At 35.2% G+C, this 20,797-nt stretch overlaps 1 protein-coding gene and 1 long non-coding RNA gene across 3 annotated transcripts in view; one reads left to right on the forward strand and one right to left on the reverse strand.

The window, feature by feature from the left end:
• Positions 1 to 692: 692 nt before the first annotated feature.
• Positions 693 to 3,590, reverse strand: chchd7 (coiled-coil-helix-coiled-coil-helix domain containing 7). Of its 2 annotated transcripts, none has more exons than XM_020520584.2 (4): positions 3,507 to 3,590; positions 2,178 to 2,254; positions 1,996 to 2,094; positions 693 to 1,576 (listed from the first exon to the last, which is right to left on the reverse strand). In XM_020520584.2, exons 2-4 carry the CDS (start codon positions 2,229 to 2,231, stop codon positions 1,472 to 1,474), a joined length of 258 nt encoding a protein of 85 aa, XP_020376173.1. In that variant the 5' UTR covers positions 2,232 to 2,254; positions 3,507 to 3,590; the 3' UTR covers positions 693 to 1,471. The 2 variants fall into 2 exon arrangements, with proteins under 2 accessions (XP_020376173.1, XP_048452361.1); XM_048596404.1 differs by having other exon boundaries at positions 3,419 to 3,533.
• A 140-nt stretch (positions 3,591 to 3,730) lies between these two features.
• The window catches only part of LOC125483034, a 43,219-nt gene continuing 26,152 nt past the window's right edge, over positions 3,731 to 20,797 (forward strand). Inside the window, exons 1-2 of the long non-coding RNA XR_007262034.1 lie at positions 3,731 to 3,896; positions 14,529 to 14,884. This is a non-coding gene — a long non-coding RNA (uncharacterized LOC125483034). The remainder of the gene's footprint in view (positions 3,897 to 14,528; positions 14,885 to 20,797) is intronic.

Raw genomic sequence — 20,797 nt, forward strand, 5'->3', positions numbered from 1 at the left:
GATTAATCAATACTTGTAGTAAAGGAGCATCCAAGTGACAGTGATCACAATGTGACAATTTTACTTTCAGTTTGAAAGAGAAGACTAAGTCTCCTATTAGTGTTTTAAACCAGACAGCAACTATGACAGTATGAAGGCAGAAATAGCTAAAGTGAACTGGTAGGTAGATTAAAAGGCAGGACAAAGTTATGGTGGAAGAATATTTTTGTAGCATACAATTGTTAGGCCTATCTAAAATTACAAGACATTGTTACAATGCAACATTTGGACCCATGGTAAAACTGCCAAGAGTTGTACTCATTATAATTGGGTAACAAATTCTGGTGTCTGCGCTGTGTAATTAAATACCAAAAGCCAAAGGTGCTGTCACTGATTTCCTACTGTTTCATTAGGTATGCTCTTTCCTTAGCAATCATTTAAATGTGAAATTTTATTTTTATGCCATTTCTCTAATTTAACCAAGCCTCAAGTGTACTTTTATTGAATAAGGTGGAATTGAGTTTTAACATATTAAATTCATAACTACCAAAGAACAATCTCTTGCCCCAGATATAATTTAGCATATTAACTGCCAACTTTCACAGCAAAAATGTCAAAGTTTAAAAAAATTTTTTAAAGCATGATTGACTGCTGAAAGACAACAAACACCAGTGATCCCCATATGCTGACACAAAAACATAACTAAAATTAGATAAAACTTATACAGGGTGCTAGCTCTTTAATGGGCAACTTTCTTCAAGGTCAGTGACAAGTATCCTCACTTTGTTGCTCACTGTGAAATCCAGAAGCGATAAGTATATGATCCAAACATGGGTGATAACAATTACTAAAGTGAACACTAAGCCATCTGCAAATGAATGAAGTATGGACAAGTTAACCTCAGGACCTTCCCTGCACATTCTATACGTTGATAGGCCTGGGCCTAAATATTATACTGAAGGAGGTTTTTAGTGAAGCGAGATAGAATGTTGTAGTGCAGCATCTGATATTTGTTTCATTCTACCTCTGTAGATGTTCACTGCTCCTCCAAGCAGTGTTGTTTCCCATTAACACTGTCTAATTTTATAAGTTGGTGATGGGGCATTTATTAACATGTGAATTAATAGTGGCAGGTTAACACACAATATATCTCAATCTAAAATAGAATTCCTAGTTTCAGCCATCCTCCCTGGTACTCTACAAAAGGTCAATATAACAAATTAAAGACAGTAATCCTCCTATAAATGTACCTATTTATTAAAAAAACTTTGTTCCAATAATTCCTTTTATTCCCCATCACAATTTAAGACTGCTTTTAGGTATTCATTATCTGAAAATTGTAGATAGACATTAAGATATCCTTGAGCTCTTTCATTGCAAAAGTCAAGTGTTACACTTGCATTCATTAATAAAAACTTTTAGATTAAAATTGCACATTGAAATTATTCAAGTGGATTTGTTCACATTGATTGTTTTCTCAGAATCAAAAACATCAATAGGGCTTTTTTATGCATTCTTCCAGAATTTCTTTTCTATCCTTTGCAGTTGGCATGTCAGGGCTAATACCATTTCTTCGTCTTTGAATCATTATGTTGTTCTTCAAAAAGAAAAAAAAATTGTTTCAAAATAAATAATTATTTCTGCAAAACTTGTCAAAGTAGTACTACATTAACTGAGCTATGCAATAAAATTTACCATAGTGGTGTTGTTGGTCAATGGTTATTGATAAGTTAAACAAAATTCATAGTTCAGAAAAAGTGAGGTTTATTGTGCCAGTACATTTCAAGCTCTGCATCACCTCCAACAGAAGATTCTGGAAATGGTAGTGTTACAAGAAGGCTGAAGAACTTTCCACCTACATTTGCACTGAAGATGGAATGGATAGTTTACCTCAATTAGAAAATCCAGGCTGGGTTATGTAATATCAGTGAATCCAGCCAACTTTCTGGCTGATTTTCTTTCTCAAAAATCTGTCTTCTGATAAAATCTACCAGTCAAATCTTCAGTCACACTTACCCAGAACTTCCTACACGTTTTATACCTCAGAAAATAGTCGGTGCACATATCTTTGTTATAACTGTTTGCTTCTAGACACTTCCTGGAGGCATCTGTTTCCTTTAAATAAAAATGGAGCATTTGTCACATCAGTTAACAAACATAGTTAAAAATAAACAGTTGGCGTTTAACAATACTCCTACCTCAAGACAAGGATTAGTGTCTTCATCTCTTAATTTTCGTACATTTCCCGGCATTCTGAGTTATGCTTTTACAGTACCTGACAACAAAATTTATAATTTTATCCAATCTTACAAACAATGTGGCAGTTTCATCTGGCATGTAGAAACTGGTTAATTTCATTTAAAGTTTATAAAAAGGTCATAAAAGTACAGTACATTTAAAAATACTTCAATTCTGTGTATGTTTAAACAAGATCTCTACATATTGGGCCAGTAAACTAAAACAAATCAAATCTTAAGACTGTTAAATGAGTGAGCCGTACGTAATGATGTGCAATGGGAGACTGCCACATCACAACTGTGCTTTGCACTTCCGAACAAAAATATCATCAAAACAAATACATTAAAAAGACTGAATGACAAAAAGGAATTTAAAAAAAGCAATACAAAGACATTAACACTGACGAGTGCAAGAGGCGTCATCAATATTTCTTTGCAGCATATTCAAAAATATAGAACGTACTCTACTCAACAAAATATATCATGCTAAGAAAACTTAACATTAATGGGTTAACTTCATGAATTTTGCCTTTGCTACAGACACATGAAATAAAATATCCAAGTTACCAGAATTAATTTTGAAAATGGGTAAGATTAGTGAGAGAGTGGTCCAGTGTCTTGATCCATGCTAATCAAATGGGGGTTAACAACATGAGATATTGCAAACAACTACATACATTTAATTCTTCAAAATAATTCAGAGCCCTGTACAAGAGATAACTGAAAGTTTGTCCAAAGATGTTGGGTTTTAATGGGGAGTCTCAAGAGGAAAGTGAAGCAAAGTAGTTTAGGAAAAGAATTTCACAATATGGCATAACTGCCAGTGCAGGGGATGGAGGTACGCAATAAGAATCTGTTTGGAAGAGTAGAAAGACAGATGGAAGGTACAGATATAGATTAGTAGGTGAAAATTGTGATCAGTATGGCTATAATGCGGTTTAAATAAGGAGCTGAAGGTTTTAAATTGGAGGCACTAGAAACCAGTAAAGGCCAACAAGGAAAAGAAAGATGTACTTATTACAGGTTACCACAAGTTGAACTGTTTGTTAAATTAATTCAATGCACTACCCCATCACATTAAACAAAAAAAGTTTCTCTAACTTCTTGTCTGTTTGTATATGTCCAAAATTCCTCCCCTCGTACTCGTACTCATTTCTTTCCCTTCTGCCCCACTCCCATAGCCTCTATCTATCTAGATATACCTCTTCTGCACACCGTCTTGTCTTCTCTTCCACCTCCCTCTTTTCTCTTTCCTGTCTCCTCCTACCCTCCTTCTCACTTCAACCTTACCTTCTCCACCAGAACACATCAACGAACAACGTCATAGACAGGCGCGCGCGCACTTTAAGACAAATAGAACCTAACTTGATGACGGAAACCTACGATTGACATTGATAGATAGCTATAATAACCAATAGATTTGGGATTTATTCACGCACTGCCCGCCTAGTCCCCGCCGTCTGCGCACTTCATCCAATGGGATAGGGGGATGGGGGCGGGATGTCCGCCATTAAGGTAGGTGGAGGCGCAGCGCGTATACAATGGCCGCTGGAAGGAGGCTAAAGCAAACAATTTTTAGGCCTGCGGTGAAACAAAAATATGAGAAAAAAATTTTTAAAAAATCGAATAATTGTTTAAAGCCGGAAAAAAATGCGGAAAAGTGATGTTGAAAGTCCCGTGGTAAGTTCTTGTTGAATTTTGTCCGGTGTTATTTCCTTTTTGACATAGTTTATCAGGGTTATTTAAATCATGTTGTGAGAGAGGGGATTAAAAAAAAGTTGTGCCCCCGTTTGTACCTCAGAGTCTGAGAGAGACGGAGGGCAACGGCAGTAGAAAAAAGAGGAAACAACTTCTCCAAAACCGATCCCAACTCATCGTCAAGGTTGAGGATAAATCAACTTACCGCCGCCTTATAGCATTGGGGAGTTTGACCACTTTATTCACTTTATTACTTGAGCTCTGTTACGGATTTGGGTCTCTTTTGTATGTTGTTTTATGTTTAACGACAGCATTGAAGAGGGAACGACAAACTTGGAGCAACGTCTTCTGTCCAACCTGCAACGAGACCAGAAAGAATTTTAAAAGATTTTTAATGAATTTTTTTCACAGAATGTTCCACGTTAAAAGCACTCTCGTTCCCCCCCACCCCCGACATTTGTTTTGTTTCGGATATGCTTTGGAAGAAACAAGCAAACAAAAATTCAGTTGCCTGTTCATCCAAAACTAATTTTAACCAGGTTTTGAGGTCCGGCCGCTTTTGAAGAGGCTCGAGAGTGCTACATGAAAAGTAATAAAACTTAAAATTGCCTCTTTGATCTTTGGACGATTGGGTGAAGTGAGTAGCTTTAGACAAACATGCAGTTCTTGTGTTGAGGAGGGGGAGGGTGGATAAGTTGTAGGAATTGGATATTACTTTTTATTGTTTGTTGTTAGTCATTAAGACTTTCTTAAATATTATCAAAAAGGACAGAAAATATCACAAACCATTTTGTTTTCTCTTATTCTGTGGCTTTAACGAGTTCTCAGTGATAACTCGAATATAGATCTCTTAAATATTTAGTGGAGTGTTAATATAAACAAGACTTGTGAAATGATGTGTAAGCATTACCGGCAGCTACTTTTAAATAATATTTTTTTGAGAAAAACGCGATGAATATTTCGTTTAAACCGATAATGCATAACTTCGATTTCACACAAATGTTTGAAATGGAAGATTACATTTGAGTACAGCGACGTTTCTTTCCCGCTATTTAATTGCTCAGTATCTTAGAATCGCTTTTAATGATAAGTGCAAGATTAACTTTGAGAATATTCGAAAGAGCATTAGAAGTGGTTCTCGAAAATATCCATACGTCAATAGGTTAGCAAATATTTTCAGATCAGGCTGATTGATTAGTGCTTCTTCCTGAAAAGAAGATGCAATGTTTATTCTGTCAAATCATGATTTTTCCGGCTTTTTTTTGTTTCGAAATCGCTGACGCATGTGTTTTAGCTGTACTTGTGAAGATGTGCGGCACCTCTAACATGTTAATAGGGGTGTGTGCTAGTTTACGAAAAAGTTTGTTAATGAAAGTGACTGAAGCTGAAAAGCAAATACTACTTTTTTAGGACAGTATTTTTAACACTGCCATCTAAACAACTTCACTTTATGATTTTTGGTTGTCTTGTTGTATTGTGATTAAAATTCTAATTAGTTATGTGGACGTGCAGTACGTCCAGCATCATAGGAAAACTGCTTTTGCTGTTCCTTGCGTAGTCATTGGTATGGTAACGTGCAGGATGGGACTTCGTTGAAAACTTTCAAATTTAATATTAAGTGCACAACTGGATATGCTTCACCTTGGGCTTTTGGATTGTTTGTCGATGCATAACCATGGAACAGGGTGACATTTCTGAAGTGTTAACGCGTTATTATTTTGGATCATCTTGACAAGTGTGTTTTTTCACAAATGTTCGTACGCGAATAAAGACTATTCGTGAGTTCTGTCTTAAACTTGCAGAACGGGTAGGTTATTGACAAAGAAACTTCAATTTAGTTAAATGCAGTTGTGCGTTTTGCCAGGAGGAATGAGGAAGGGACCTGCTCCTGAGAAAACAGCAGCCTTAAGGGGTTGCGGTGGGATCCTTGGATACAGATTAGCAAATCATTTAAAAGTAGCAAATCAAGTTACCAAACTCATTTTGGTGCAGATAAAGTCCTTGCATTCATTTCTGGAGGAATAGAATTCAAAAGTAGGTGAGATAAGTGTAGATGTTTGGTTGGACTGTACTTTTTGGCATTTCTTGATTCCATATTACAAAAGATATCTAGCAGCACTGGAGGAAGTGTAAAACTAAGCTACGAAAATTTTGTTGGTATATGAGCTGAGATATTCTAATGACCAGGTTTAAAAAAAAAATTGAGGTGACCAATAATGGAGATCTTTAAAAATATGAAGGGACCTGAAAGGGTAGATGTAGAGAAAATGTTTCCACTGGATAATCAAAAACTCTTGTAGGGATTGTAAGTATTAGACTGGCACTCATAAATACAGTAAGGACTAGAGGAGATACTTACTTATTTACTTGTCATTTGTGGAATGTATGAGGCAAATAGCGAAGAAGTGTTTCAATTTGCTACGTGCATAAGGAAGACTGTTGATAAGATGAGATGAAATAAGTTAAGCACACATTTACATGGAGCATAATGGCAGGATAAATGTATTTGGTTGAATGGCCTGTTTCTGTGCTGTAAATTTTCTAACTCTTTCTGTCTCTTGAATTACATAGGAAACATTGCAACAGATGCATTGAGCATGTATTTGTACATAGATGAGGTAGAATTGCTATGTTTATAGCTGTGTTGTTTATCATATGGCATAATGCTTTCAACTATTGTCTTCAATACTGTTAAAGGATTAATCATCTTGTATTTCGGTTTAACAAAGAATGCTTGTGACACTAAACATATTGACACTGCTTTAGTTTATATTTCATTATTAAAGCAACACCCTCGACCATCTGGAAGGTGTTTCAAACAAATTTGAAACAACAATAAATATCAATGGTACTGAAATAAAATGTATTTCTAAAATTGTATAAACATTGTTTCTTTGTGGCTTCATGTTCTGTGCTAGTTCTTCAAAAAAAACCTGAATGGTTTTGGCTCATATTTTTATCTGTAATCTAAATATATCTAATAAATACTGATATCTAAATTGTCAAAACAGACTCGGATTCTCAGAAAAGAACACCATCTGGAATGATGTTTGTTTTAAATTAATTATTAAATTTGTATTTATAAATTTCTTACCATAGAATTATAGCCACAATTATTTAAAACCTGAAAATATATTTCAGAAATCTATTGCATTCTTAAGACCTTTCAACTAAGAAACAAAGTTATCCTTGAAATATAGTTTAGTTTATTACTTTCATAATTTCTAGGCTTGTGAATTGCTGAGGACTTCATAAAAATCCACACATGAACACAAAATTTCTTGCATCACTTTATGCCTTTAAGAAGTGACTCAAGTGTGAATGTAACCAGTTTGATATTTGTTATTAAAATTTATGATTTTAATGATCACTTAGCAATAATTTACTTCAGTAATTACATTTTGATACTTCAGAACTTACACGTTTGTCTGAGCCAATACTTGTAAGAGTTCTGCACTGTCTTTATTGTCAGTCAGTCCTTTTCCAACCCCAAATTCACTTCAAACTATTTTGACTAGAATTGATGTGAGGTACAATTTGAAAATAGTTATTGAGAGACTGAGAAAATTACTTGAGTAATTTGGGAAGGCAGAATTAGAAGTGAATATCTTTCTTTTCCTTAGTGAAATCCATGAACATAATCAAATCTAAAATTCTATCAGATGGGACATTAAAATTTAACTGCGTGAGTTCCTTGGGTTTAAAAATGCTGAACTAATTTTACATAGTAGTTGCAGTGTATAAAATGTGAAGCTCATAACACACTCAATAGATATGTCACTTCTCAGAATTGTGATGTAGGTTTCTAAACGCCAAGCTATCTTACGTCTGTAAGAAACTGATTAGCAATTCAGTCAACGCTGTAGTATCTACATCAGAAAATCTTAAGAAATTCTTTACAAATTCAGGGCTTTTTGTTCCAAAGTTGGAAATTGTTATTCAATGTAAATTTTTTAATGCTGCTGAATTCTTCACTGAGTTTTCATTTTACCTGTCTTTATGCACTCCATTATGACACTGTCTAATACAAAAATAGAATTCTTATTAATCTGGGATACCGTTTACCTAAAAACAAATTCAAGAATTTGAATTGTTTTATACTTGATCGACTTTTCTCACAATTGCTGTTACATTGTCGAGGCATAAGAATATAAAAGAAAAATATTTGTTATCTCTTCAAATTGCACACTCCTATTATTTCGAGAGTGACTCATTGCTTCCTGTAAATTGAGTGTGAATGATTTCGTGTTTAATAGTATTTTAGAAATGGTATTGTGTTGTATAAAATAACTTGTCTAAAATTTTAAAATCTGCATTTTAAATTACTGAAGTTATGGATTGATAAATAGGATGATCAGACATTGTGGTTTAATATTATTGGTAAAATGTTTGTTTTTTTCCACGCTGCATCTGGTTGTGTTCTTTTTAAATTAAATTGTTTTAAAAAACCAAAAAGTTACAGGGATAAGGTTTCCATCCTCAAAAGATTTGAGGCGTACCTTTTGAAATAATTTTAAAGTTTCCATAGTATTTTTAGTTTGTTTAGAATGCTGTTGTGAAACATGACGAGAACTTCAGAATATATTGTTATTTACAGCTACCTTTTATTGTGCTGGAAATTATTGCCTGTATTTGTTTTCTCCTTGGAATGCTCACTGTTGTATTAAACCACATTAATTATCTTTCTGTTCTAGACTAGATTTGTGTGGTTTAGAAAGTGTTTGTGAGCCAATTGATATATTTTCCAAATATTGTAGAAGCATTCATCAGAAGAGGAACCTGTAAGTGAAATTCTAGGTGAAAGCATTGAGTGCATAATTATTTTGCTTTAAGTTGATATGCTTTTATAAACATAATTGTATAGTTGAAGTTATTTTAGTTTCAGAAATTTAATTGGATTGTAATTCTGTTTTTGTAATCTTGTCACTGATAAGTAATATACCTTGTTCTGAGATAGTAGTGATGATGCGTAGTCTGGGAATTAACTACAAGTTTTAATAATTTTAGAGCAATGCAAGTAGTAATTAACTAATCAAAATGTAGCATAGATTTTAATAGGTTGTTTTGAATCTGAATTCCAGTTGGTGCTTTATTTTCATATTGTATTATTTTTTAAAAAATTCTTGTTGCCTTGGACAGAAGTATAATATTTATGAAAGTTCTCTAATGTAGCCCACACCACAGAACGAATATTAGTAAAACTGATGCATTTGATTTAGTTTGTTTTTTTTTTGTTTTAGTTTTGTGTTTTTAAGTGTCTGTTTGTTTCTTTTTGGTTAAGCATCGCAAACCAACTCTTTGTTCCATTGTTGTGCTGTTATTAGAAACAAAAAAGTCCAAATTATATCAATCATGTTCTGTATGTAGATCATGGAATCCCTCCAGTGTGGAAACAGGCCCTTTGGCCCAACAAGTCCACACCAACCCACAGAGCATCCCACCCAGACCCATCCCCCTATAACGCACCTAATCTACACATCTCTGAAAACCACGGGCAATTTAGCCTGACCAATCTACCAAGCCTGCACATCTTTGGACTGTGGTAGGAAAGCAGAGCACCCGGAGGAAACCCACGCAGACAAGGGAATAACGTGCAAACCCCACACGGACAGTCGCCCGAGGGTGGAATCGAACCCCGGTCCTTGGGGCTGTGAGGCAACAGTGCTAGCCACTGAGCCACCGTGCCGCCCTATGACATAAATTGATAATGGATTTGGATCCAAGGTTTTGATCCCAGTTAATTTTGCAAAACTAATGTTTTTAAAATACTAATTATATATCTTGATTAAAATTAGTAAATTTTAAATGAGCAGCTTTAAATTTCTGTTTCTGTATGTAGCTATAAAGTTTTGTGACATTATTGGGTGTCGACCACCTAATGCTCCACTTGCAAGAATGAGCGTAACTCCAACAACACTTCAAAAGCTTGACACCACCTAGGACAAAGCCGTTTGTCCTTGATTGGCATGGTGGCAGCAATGTATACCATCTACATGATGCATTGCAGTACTCACCAGGCTCCTCGATTAGTAACTTGCAAACCCACAATCACGATCACCTAGAAGGTCAAGATCAATAGGTACACGACAGGGCTGCCACCTGCAAATTCTCCAAGCCACACCATCCTGACTTGAAGATCTATCACAGTTCCTGGATTTTGGTCTAGTAACAGTGAAAGAACTCCCTTCCTGATGGTATTTTTGTTGTCCCTATGCTCCGAGGACAATAGTGTATTACAAAGGCAAATCACCAGCCCTGTCTCCAACTGGGGATGAACAGTCAATGCTGGCCTAGCCAGTGTGTCACATCCTATGAACAAAATTTTTAAATAAAATTCAGCTGAGCGTATAGTTATATCAATTCACGTGAAGAGATCTTCTATGAAACTGGGGTCTGCAGTAAATTGTAGTTTTTTGATGACAGAAATTCAGAAATATGTAGTCTTTTTTTCTAAAGAAAGCATAAGATGTAGAATTATTCGACATCGTACCTGTTAAACTTTAAACTTTTTTTTTAAATCTGAGGTGCTCCTCCATATTAAGAGGGTGTAAGACGTGAAAACTTTCCAAAATTCAAAGATTGTTCTTCTTGTCTCTGCCTTTAGTTCATATCTTTCATGTGTGCTTAGAATTCATCATCCAGAATAGTCAATGTGATGTATACTGATTGATTAGATATTATCTCATGATATGGAAGAATAAAAAGATTGTAATTTAATTGGAGCAATCACAGTTGTTAGCAATCTAATGAATAGCAAAAGAATTTTATAATTCAATAAATGAAAATATGAAACTTAAGAATTATGCCTCTGCAGATTTCACATTGTGTGATGAAGCTATATCTAACTTTGGTTACTTAGTACTGGACTTTATTTTGGAAACCTTCCCTATAAAGGTCTAAATGATAAAATGATACCCAATACCATTAAAAGACATACTCTTTCTACTGTAAAAGCAGAATCCTTATTCAAAAGATTATAAAACTAAAAATATAAGCCTTCATTTACAAGCTGGAATCTGATTTCACTTTTGGATTCTTTGAAATATATGAAGTGATATGATTCTAGCTGTCTCTTATTTGTTTAACTTTTAACAAGAATAATTAACATTTATACTTGAACAATACATAACTTTTATGCCAGAACTATCTCATAACATTGAAAGCAAAATAAAATTGAAATGTCAGCTGATATTTGTTCATTGCACTAAAAATGACCAATTTAACCTTAATATACTTGGAAAATTTGCCATTTTACCAGTTCCCAGTAATCCATGAGTAAATGTAATTAAATCATTTGCCCAATATTATCATAATTGTAGCAGGAAGAAATCAGTTTTAAAATTTTAATTTGGGATTTAAAAAATTACACTTTGAAGACTTCAACTTTTAAAATAAGTTTTTAAAGTAGGGTAGTAACTTCAGAGATTTGTGCATTGTATAATTTTATTGTATAGCATCAAATTAGTTGGTGTAATTAGGATTGTGGAAGACATTACGTTTACAGCATGGATATATAATTGGCAACTTGTGCTTTGATAATACATTGGGTCAGTTGAGGATTATCTCACATAGCACTTGCATAAATACAAGTAGGTGCTTTAATCCATTCCACAATTAACTTTGATATTTTTAGTTTGCGGCACTGCAAACTTGTTTAAAATGGCTTTCTTTTTCTTAAAATCTGTTTGTCTTCTATGTGATGCTAATGCACTTGTTTAATCTGATAGGAATTGCAACTCCTCATGAGTTTGCTACCTTTTGTTTCAATATTAACTAATCCATGTTTATTAAACGTTAAGCACACATTATATTGCTCCTCAATTAGAAATACAATCATCAGTAGTAGGGGAGAAGTATTCTGATGTAACCATTTTAAAATGACAACTTGCTGAAAATAATAGGTTTGTTCCCACGTTATTTGGACTTCCCTCTTCTTAAAAATTGAATTTGTTGGATACAATCTTCTCGTGTGATATCTTGATTTATTTGAAACCCCTTCATTTGTATGCAGCCTAACAATAGTCAAGTTTTTTACAAAACTAAGTAGAAATGTTTTTTTTTCTCATTTGTGTCCAACTGAAGCTATGTACTTTGATTAAAATTTGTTTGTTTATTTATACATACAAAAATCCAGTCTAGCATTTAATAATTCTTCCATTTCCAAAGACCATGACAATCATTGTGGCTTTTTTTTTTAAAAAAAATGTTATTTAAGTAAATTTCCACTTCATTGAATTTAGAAAATCCAATCACTAGGTGAAATTTCCACTTGCTAAAATGTAAAATTGGTTGCCTACATTCTGGAATCAATGAATCATACAGTCACAAAGGCCTTGCAATCCATCATTTTGTTGAAACTCTCTGAAATATAACTTGCGTGCCCTGCAATTTTTTTTCTTTTCTAAGTGTAATTCTGTCTTCAGAGTTTCAACCTTGTACAATATGACAAGATAAGACCAAATTGTTAGATCTAGTTATTGATGAAAGAAGCCTATAACAAAATCCAAAAATAAATTAAATTACACATCCGTTCTGAAAATTTGTTGCAATTAAATTTCAACATAAATCTGAGGTTATGCATTTTGGCGGGCAGAATAGAGAGGCAACATATTTGTTGGAAAACAAATTCTGAATGAAGTAGAGGAGCAAAGGGACTCAAGGGTGTAAATACAAAATTACTGGAAGTAGTAAAACAGATTAATGAGGCTGTTTTAGCAAATATGCAAGTAAATGCATTGAGATTCATATTTCGAGGGAGAGAATTAATCCAGAGTATTGTGCATAGATTTCGTCTCCACATTGAGTGAGCAAGTGAAATTGCAAAAAAAAAGTTGTAAAGATAGTTACAACCTCTGAATTTTAATACTCTCTCTAGGAAAGAGGTTTGAGGGATGACTTGACAGGTGTTTAAGATTATGAAAGCGTTTGGTGCAGATGTAGAGCAAATATGGAGAAACCAAAACAATGAATCATAATATAGGACATTCACTATTAAATCCAATGTGTGATATGGGAGACACGTATTTACCTAAAGAGTGATTTTTGGATGTGATACCTATTTACCTGCAGGAGGTAGTAGTGTTGATCAATTTTATAACATAATTGTTCTCTCAAAATAATATTCTTCGGCATTGGTTTCTGATTTTTATTTTGTAGTTTAAAACACGTAAAACTAAAATGAAGTATAACATGGAGGTGAACAAATTAGAGCCTCTTACGATATAACTGAAGTTTTTAATAGATTTCCATTAAAATTGTATGCACCATTTTAAACAGAATATTGCCTGTTTAATCTTTTACCTGTTTTAAAGCTTCATTAAAATAGTGAATAAAGGCACTTGATATTAAAGTTTGGTATGCATATAATAGTCTGCCGTAGTTTTCAGATGTCAGATACTTGTGCAAATTGTTTTACTGTTAATGTTTAAATGGATATGTTAATATGTCCACAAGCTACATATAAAGAAAATTAACAGATTATTGTTTCTTGTTTAATTCCTATTAACCTGGGGAGTGATGACTATATTGATGATCCTATACTCGTCGACTTTCTAAATTATGTGAACTACTGTTACAGAACTGAGGATGGTATTGCAATGTTTCATGTTACAGTGCAGTGTATTTAATGGCAACAATTCTACATTGCCCAGTTCATACTGTATCTATAAATTTTAATTCTAGATTTTGTAGCTATTTCAATATTTGTTACCTGAATCTGTAATCTGTGGAGGTAACAAAACGTAGGTACTTAGTCATGTTCCATTTTTATGGTTCAGGTTTCAATACACTCGACTTCAAATTGCACTACTTTTTAAGTACTATATGTATAAACTAGCGTTATATTTGTTTAAAATATCCTATTTTTACGCAAATCTATTTATATACTGCTTTTGGTATTTGTGCTAAATTATGATTTAAATATTAATGTTCTTGATTATGCACAATTTATAACTAATAAAATTCAGTTACCTTTGCATAGTTTATTGCACGCATTAAATGAACGTTAATTACTAATTTTGTTTTTTCAGAGTGCCCATTTTGTGTTTTATTCTATTTATAGAGAGTTTGCAAAGTCCATAAAATGTTATTTTCAAGAAGGTTCATTCTTCTAGCCAGCTTGTAGTTTCTAATGTAGCTGGCATAAAATTGAATATTTAAAAACAAAAGGGCACTTGCTTACATTTTAACAAACATTTTAGATAGATATAAAAAAGTTAACTGTTGTTGGCCAGCCATATTAAGCTATCAGTTATATTGTAATGGACTCTGTTATTTCTGCTAACATTTATACAATATTTAGTCTAAATTCACCATAAAGTTACTAATTAAAATTGTTTCAGGGATATAAAATACCCTGTTTTTACCTATTGTTCCTTAAACTTGTATGTAGAATTTTTTTAAAAAGCCAACTCGTGTTTCATCCCATAACAGTGCTACCTCCCATTTTATTGCTTTCTCTGTGACCTTTTATCACTCTTCTGCACGCTGAGTAGATGGCTTTATTTCCAAATGTATTGACACATACACAGTTCACCTACAAGGGGTGTAAGATCCTGTATAAAAACCGAAATAACTCCGGTAACTCAAAGTTAACTCTGATTTTTTTCTTCACAGATGCTGCCAGACCTGCTAAGATCCTGTATCCACCCCATCCACACCCCTTTTGCCAAATTAATTTGCAAGAAATTTATCAATCACATCTAAGTAACAAAATTGTCAACCTAATTGTCAGAAGTAGTGAGTTGAACAATTTACCACAGTACTGACTCTTTCTCGAGGATGCCCAAATACTTAGTAATGAATTTCCTGTTGACTATGGTTTTGTTTTTAAGTAACTTCTCAAGTAAAGGTGCTTGCCTGCATCTGTTTGGCTTTCTGCTGAGCATTCACGTTTACCTGAAACCAGTTATTCATGCCAACATGATGAGTCTTTCCACTTCCACAACTCGTACTGGGTAAAAACATTGAAGGTAACTTGATCTGCTAAATTAGTAATTGTCTCTCTTTTTCAAAGAGCTGAGTTTGTACAACAATGAGAGCATGGTAACTTATACTTCGTTTTAATATATAATCTAACATTCCAATCATGTACTGGATGTAAGTTGACAGATCTACCCAAGAAAATAGCACAGCCCTAAGCTCTGCACTTTTTAAAGATTTATCTTTTTTCTTCTAAGCAAGAGCTTGGAGGAGATGCCTTTTTTTGTCTTGACAGAGTAAGCAGAGGAACAATCTGTATTTATGTAATGATTTGTCGTGCTTCAGATATATCTCAGAGCCCTTTTTATACAAGTTAATTTGTCTACAACTTGCTACAACTAGGTGGGCAAGCAACAGCCACTTTGCACATAGCAAGTTTCCACACACATCTATGCGAATGGATAATTATTGTACTGCAAATTGGTAGTACATGTCAGAACACTGTAGTTAGCACAATGGTTGAACAACCTTATTCCCTTTTGAATAATGTTGTTGAATCAGCCACCTACATTATTGGAACCAAAAACACACATTGCTGGAACAGCTCAGCAGGTCTGGCAGCATCTGTGGAGAGAAAATAGAGTTAACATTTCTGGTAGAATGACCCTTCCTTCGAATTGGATGCTGCCAGACCTGCTGAGCTTTTCCAGCAATTTGTTTGTTTCTGATTTATAGCATCCAGTTCTTTCGGGTTTTTTTATGTTATTGGTATCTTGGTTTAACATCTAATTCAGAATACTGCTGCATATTGGTTTCTTTTTGTCCTGCAGACCAAAGCTTTTTTTTAAATTTCAAAAGGGGGAATGCCTGTATGTTTTCAATTCAATACAAAACATGATTCTGCTCAAATCAGCTATCTAGATTGACATTGTGAACACCCTTTAGATCCAGTAGAATATGAATAATAAAAATACTGTAATTCTTCAAGGTCTGTAACTCCAAGGACTGATTATAGAAATAAATGTAGTTAAATAGCCTGCTTCACTGTTCTAGGCCATTTCATTTTGTATATCCAACGTTGCCCCATATCTCCAACTGTTTGGATAAATATCTTTCAAATTTCAGATGATTCTTTGCAACCAGCAACTGATAATAGAAGAATACCAAACTTGTGTCAGCTATGGCTCAGTTAGTAGCAGTTTTGCCTCTGAGCTATAAGCTAGCACATTGCAGATGTTTTCTTAACAATATGCTGCATGAAAAAGTTTGTTTCCATTGCTCCAGTTACTTGAAATCTGTACCCTCTCATTCTTGATGCTTCCAACAGAAACAATATTTATGCATGTTTAATATAACTTCCTTGATTTTGTACTTGCTCTTGTACTTTCTTGCATTTGTTAATAAAGCCTAAACTCGTATATGCTGAATTAACTGTTCTGTCATCCTGCCACCTTCTAATGATTTGTATATGTTTACAGCCAGGGTCCTCCCCTACTATAGCCTTTGTTATATTGTCTCTGTTCTTACTAAAATTATTATTCTCACTTGTCTGCACTGAACTTTATCTGCTGCTTGTCCATCTATTCCACACTAGCTTGTCAACGATAGTAGGAACTGCAGATGCTGGAGAATCTGAGATAACAAGGTGTAGAGCTGGATGAACACAGCAGGCCAAGCAGCATCAGAGGAGCAGGAAGACTGACATTTCGGGCCTAGAGGGTCTAGGCCGGAAACGTCAGCCTTCCTGCTCCTCTGCTGCTTGGCCTACTGTGTTCATCCAGCTCTACACCTTGTTATCCTAGCTTGTCAATGTTCTTTTGAAGTTCTGCACTGACCTACTCCAAACTAAATCATCTGGTGTGTAGCTGCTGGGCATACCCTTTAATCCTTCTTCTGAACAAAAGTACAACATTTGCAATTCTCCTGTCCTTTGGGATCATGAGTCTGAGACTAAAAAGTCATTACTAATACCTTTTTTGCATTATTCACTCACTCCTCTGTTACCTTGCAATGCACCACACTAACGTTCTTTTGCATTATGTCTCCTTGTAGTTTAATTGAACTTTGATTATTGACCTTTAAATGCTAATTTTATTTCTCTCTTCACAGACACTATCAGACTTGCTGAGTATTTTTGCAATTTTCTGTTTTTATTGCAGATTTCCAGCATCTGATGTATTTTGATTTTTGTAATAGTGCAATTATGTATAAGTGGTATTACAAAAGTGAGAAGACTTGTTAGCAAGAGTGAAACTCCAGGAAAGGCACAGTGTCATCATGGGTACATATTGATTAAGACAGAGTAATGATGAGCAGTGTTTATCAGGCTGAAAAGAAGTGTATGGTAATGTGCCCAGAAGATGGTGTGGAAGCTATCACTTCAGCGGCCTGGAGTTGGGGAATGTGAAACATTATAGTTTGCAGATGACTCCAATCTTAGATGTGTTTAACAGTGAGAAGCACGGGTGCAGACTTCAGAAGGATGTTGAATGGTACATTGGGCAGACGCATAGCAGATAATATTTAATGTCTTTTGGAAGAAAAAGACAATTGCAGCTAGAGTGCAGGAATACAGAACTGGTGGTTTATGTACCAAACCTTCGACAGTGACATGACAAGTGGGAAAGGCTTTATAAGTAAAGGTGGAAAGAATGTTACGATAATGGACTATCAATATTCAATTACAATAATCTTATTTTGATGCCTGAGACCTTCACAAACTAAGGTGATTTCTAAAGAAGATAAATGGTGACCTAAAATGACTACTGTGATCAGCTAACCAGATTGGGGCAAGTCCAGAGAACCCATATGGAATACGCCAAACTCAATGCACTGAATTTACCATTTCATCTAAAAGCATTGAAACCAGAACAACTGAGTTTGAATTAAGGTTTTTATCTCCTGTTTAATTCACACTTGCATGAGAAGTTCACCTGTTTTAGAAATGAACTGTTGCCAGTGGAGTATATAGCTTGCAAAGACAATGGAGTTAGTCTCCGAGATATACGCACAAATTCTATTTTACTAATTGGTTAGGTGAGCAGAGACAGAAGGGAAAAAACGGTTTCATAATAATGCAAGCTGGAAGGCTCTCGCTCTCATTCACTTTCTGCCTTACCATACCTTGAATGAAGTACCTGGTGAAAAAGCAACTTGGGAAAATGATCATTTACTGAGGACTCCAGGATTTCATGAATTTCAGTACCGCTGTGTAAGCCAGGCAACTTCTAAAGACTAAGAACTGTAAACTGCATCTTTTATACTCCTGTTTACATTAGACACATCCATCCCACTCTTTTTTTTTAAAAATCTTATTCAGTGTTTATGAGCACTTGTTATGTTCTCTCTTTCTTCTAAGTTAGTATGTGATAAAAGTCCTCGTTCTTCAAAGAAAATCTCAATATAGGCTCCCTCATTTTAAAGATGAATTAACTAAGCTTTAATTGAAGTGTGATAACTGCACTAATAGTGAAGGAAAAAGTTGTGACCATCCAAGAGTGGGGGTCAAAAAGACGTGAGCTGATTATTCCCTTACACCACCCCCCCCCCTCCACCTGGTTGTAACAGATTTGGAGGCTTGAAGACTAGTATAGAGTTCAGGAAGGGCAGGGTTGTCAAAGGGGGAAGAGCAAGACCAGGAAGTAGTGATGAGGAGAGTAACGGATTTAAATTGAAACTTCTCCTTTCTCAAAAGGACAATGAAGGCACTTTGGAGAGGGATCCACACCCAATTCTAAGGATTGAAGCCCATTTAATCCCAGGTTTGATGAGAAATAGTAGACACTGCCTTTTATCTTTTGAAAGTTTAGAATAGCAATTAAGGTGGCCAATCAGCAATGGTTATTGCAGAGCAGGCTGACAGGGAAAGCTCAGTGCTTACACCCTCTCACCAGAGGGGAGTTTCACTACTGAGGCAGCAAAAGGGACTGTTTTAAGTATGTAGAGGTCAGTGTCAAAGGATATAGTTAAAAATTCTATACCTTCAAGAAATGGTCTGACGACGCATACATAGAATCTGAAACAAAAACAGAAATTGCTGATGAAACTCAGCAAATCTGGCAGCATCTGTGAGGAGAAAGCAGAGTTATTGTTTTGAGTTTTGAGTCTTGACTCCTGATGAAGAGTAACAGATTCAAAATGTCAATTCTGCTTCCTTCACAGATGCTGACAGCAATTTTTGTTTGATTTCTAGCATCCACAGTTCTTTTAAGCAGCTAAGTATATAATAAAAATAAATCATTCACAATCTGTGTTTGATCAGTAGGCATAGGTGCCCAAAATTGAGGCTATCTAAGAAAATCATTGTGGGATATTTCTCTTTGGTGTTCTAAAACTCCATTCCAATTCAGATATCTGTCACAAAAGAGAGGGTGGTAGACTACGTTCTCTAACTTCTCATGCTGCTGGTCCATGTAGGTTTGTCACTGCAAACCTTAAGTCAATGTGTCAGCATGCCAATCAGTGTGTACAAGTCCTAGTAGCAGCTGTGCTGGTAGAACTTTTTTTCTTTTTTCTAAACCTATTTTTCTCATCAGTCTGTTCAGAGATGTTATTACATACCTCTGGAGCAGGTGAGACTTGAACCTGGACCTCCTGGTTCAGGGATAATGGTTGAATCCCTACGTCACAAAGGGACCTCAAACAGCAGAAGCTCCATTCTGTGTAGTCTTGAAACACCGTTTGTTTGGTTAACAGTCAAATCTGCTAACCAATTGTGCCACAGAGACTGGCTAAAGGTAACATCACTATTGACTTAACAGACCAGAGGACTGTTCTCTGATTAGAGAGAGATAACTGGTGAAAACAAAAGAATGCTGGAAATCACAGCAGATCAGGCAGCGTCCATGGAGAGAGAGCAAGCTAATGTTTTGAGTCTAGATGACTCTTCATCTGAGCTGGTGATCGTTTAATCTGGGGGTCACCACACCTGAGGCAAGGGGAAAAATTAAGGAGATTCTTTCATGGTAATGTCAGCTAGTGTGGGAATTGAAACCAAACTGTTGGCATCACTCTACATTTGCAAACCTGTGACCAGCCAACTGAGCTAACCAATCTCATTGATGTGAAATCACATGAAAGTGTGGTGCAGGATATAAGTTCAGACAATTGATGGGAGGCACACTTCTGAATACTACACACTAACATTCTGCAAGTCAAGTTTGTTTTTTAAAAAAAAACCTGGATCATAGATGTGGGCAGTGAAGCATTAAGACATAGACAAACTAGTCTGAATGCTAGTCCCAAAGCAGCTTTGAAGCTCGGATAGAAAGAAGAGTGAACATGTGTATGTTGTCATCCAATTTTTATAATATTCTTTCATAGTGACCTGGAACCATAATGCACCATAAACAGAAAGGAGAAATATTGCTCACATCTTAATCTTTGTGATGGATGTGTTATGATAATAGTAAACACAGATTATCTGTGTTCTGCTTCCACGATCTGATTTTACTACCTGAACCTTGGACTAAAGTAAATTTTAAAGATGAGAAATCCTGATCTAAACTGGCTGCTGTGGTGCCCCTATCACTGGTTGAGGCAAGACTATGATTCCCAAATGGAATACACTTAAACTCTCTTTCATTGAAGTTAACATCAAGAGGTTTGCGGCTCCTTCTTTCACTCCTGATAGGTTCACGTTAGGTGAAAAGTTCCTTGCGGAAACACAATGGAGCTAGCATTGGATATATGTGAACAAATTAAATTTCAGTTGCTTGCTTGGCAGAGCAGAGGGGACGGACAAATGGTTCCAGACAAACTACAGAACTTGGAAGGTTTGCACTCTCTTCCCCCGAGTCTTTTGGCAGAAGCACCCAGTGAAACATAACATGGGAAAACCACCATTCACTGAGACCTTCAAGATTCACAAATTTCACTTCTATTGACAAAGCAAGACAGTAGCAAAGCAGCTGTAGACTCATGTTTCACTTCCGTGATTCAGAGCCCAAGAATTTAAATTGCAT

This window comes from Rhincodon typus, chromosome 4 (assembly GCF_021869965.1).
Source record: "Rhincodon typus isolate 14 chromosome 4, sRhiTyp1.1, whole genome shotgun sequence".
NCBI lineage: Eukaryota > Metazoa > Chordata > Chondrichthyes > Orectolobiformes > Rhincodontidae > Rhincodon > Rhincodon typus.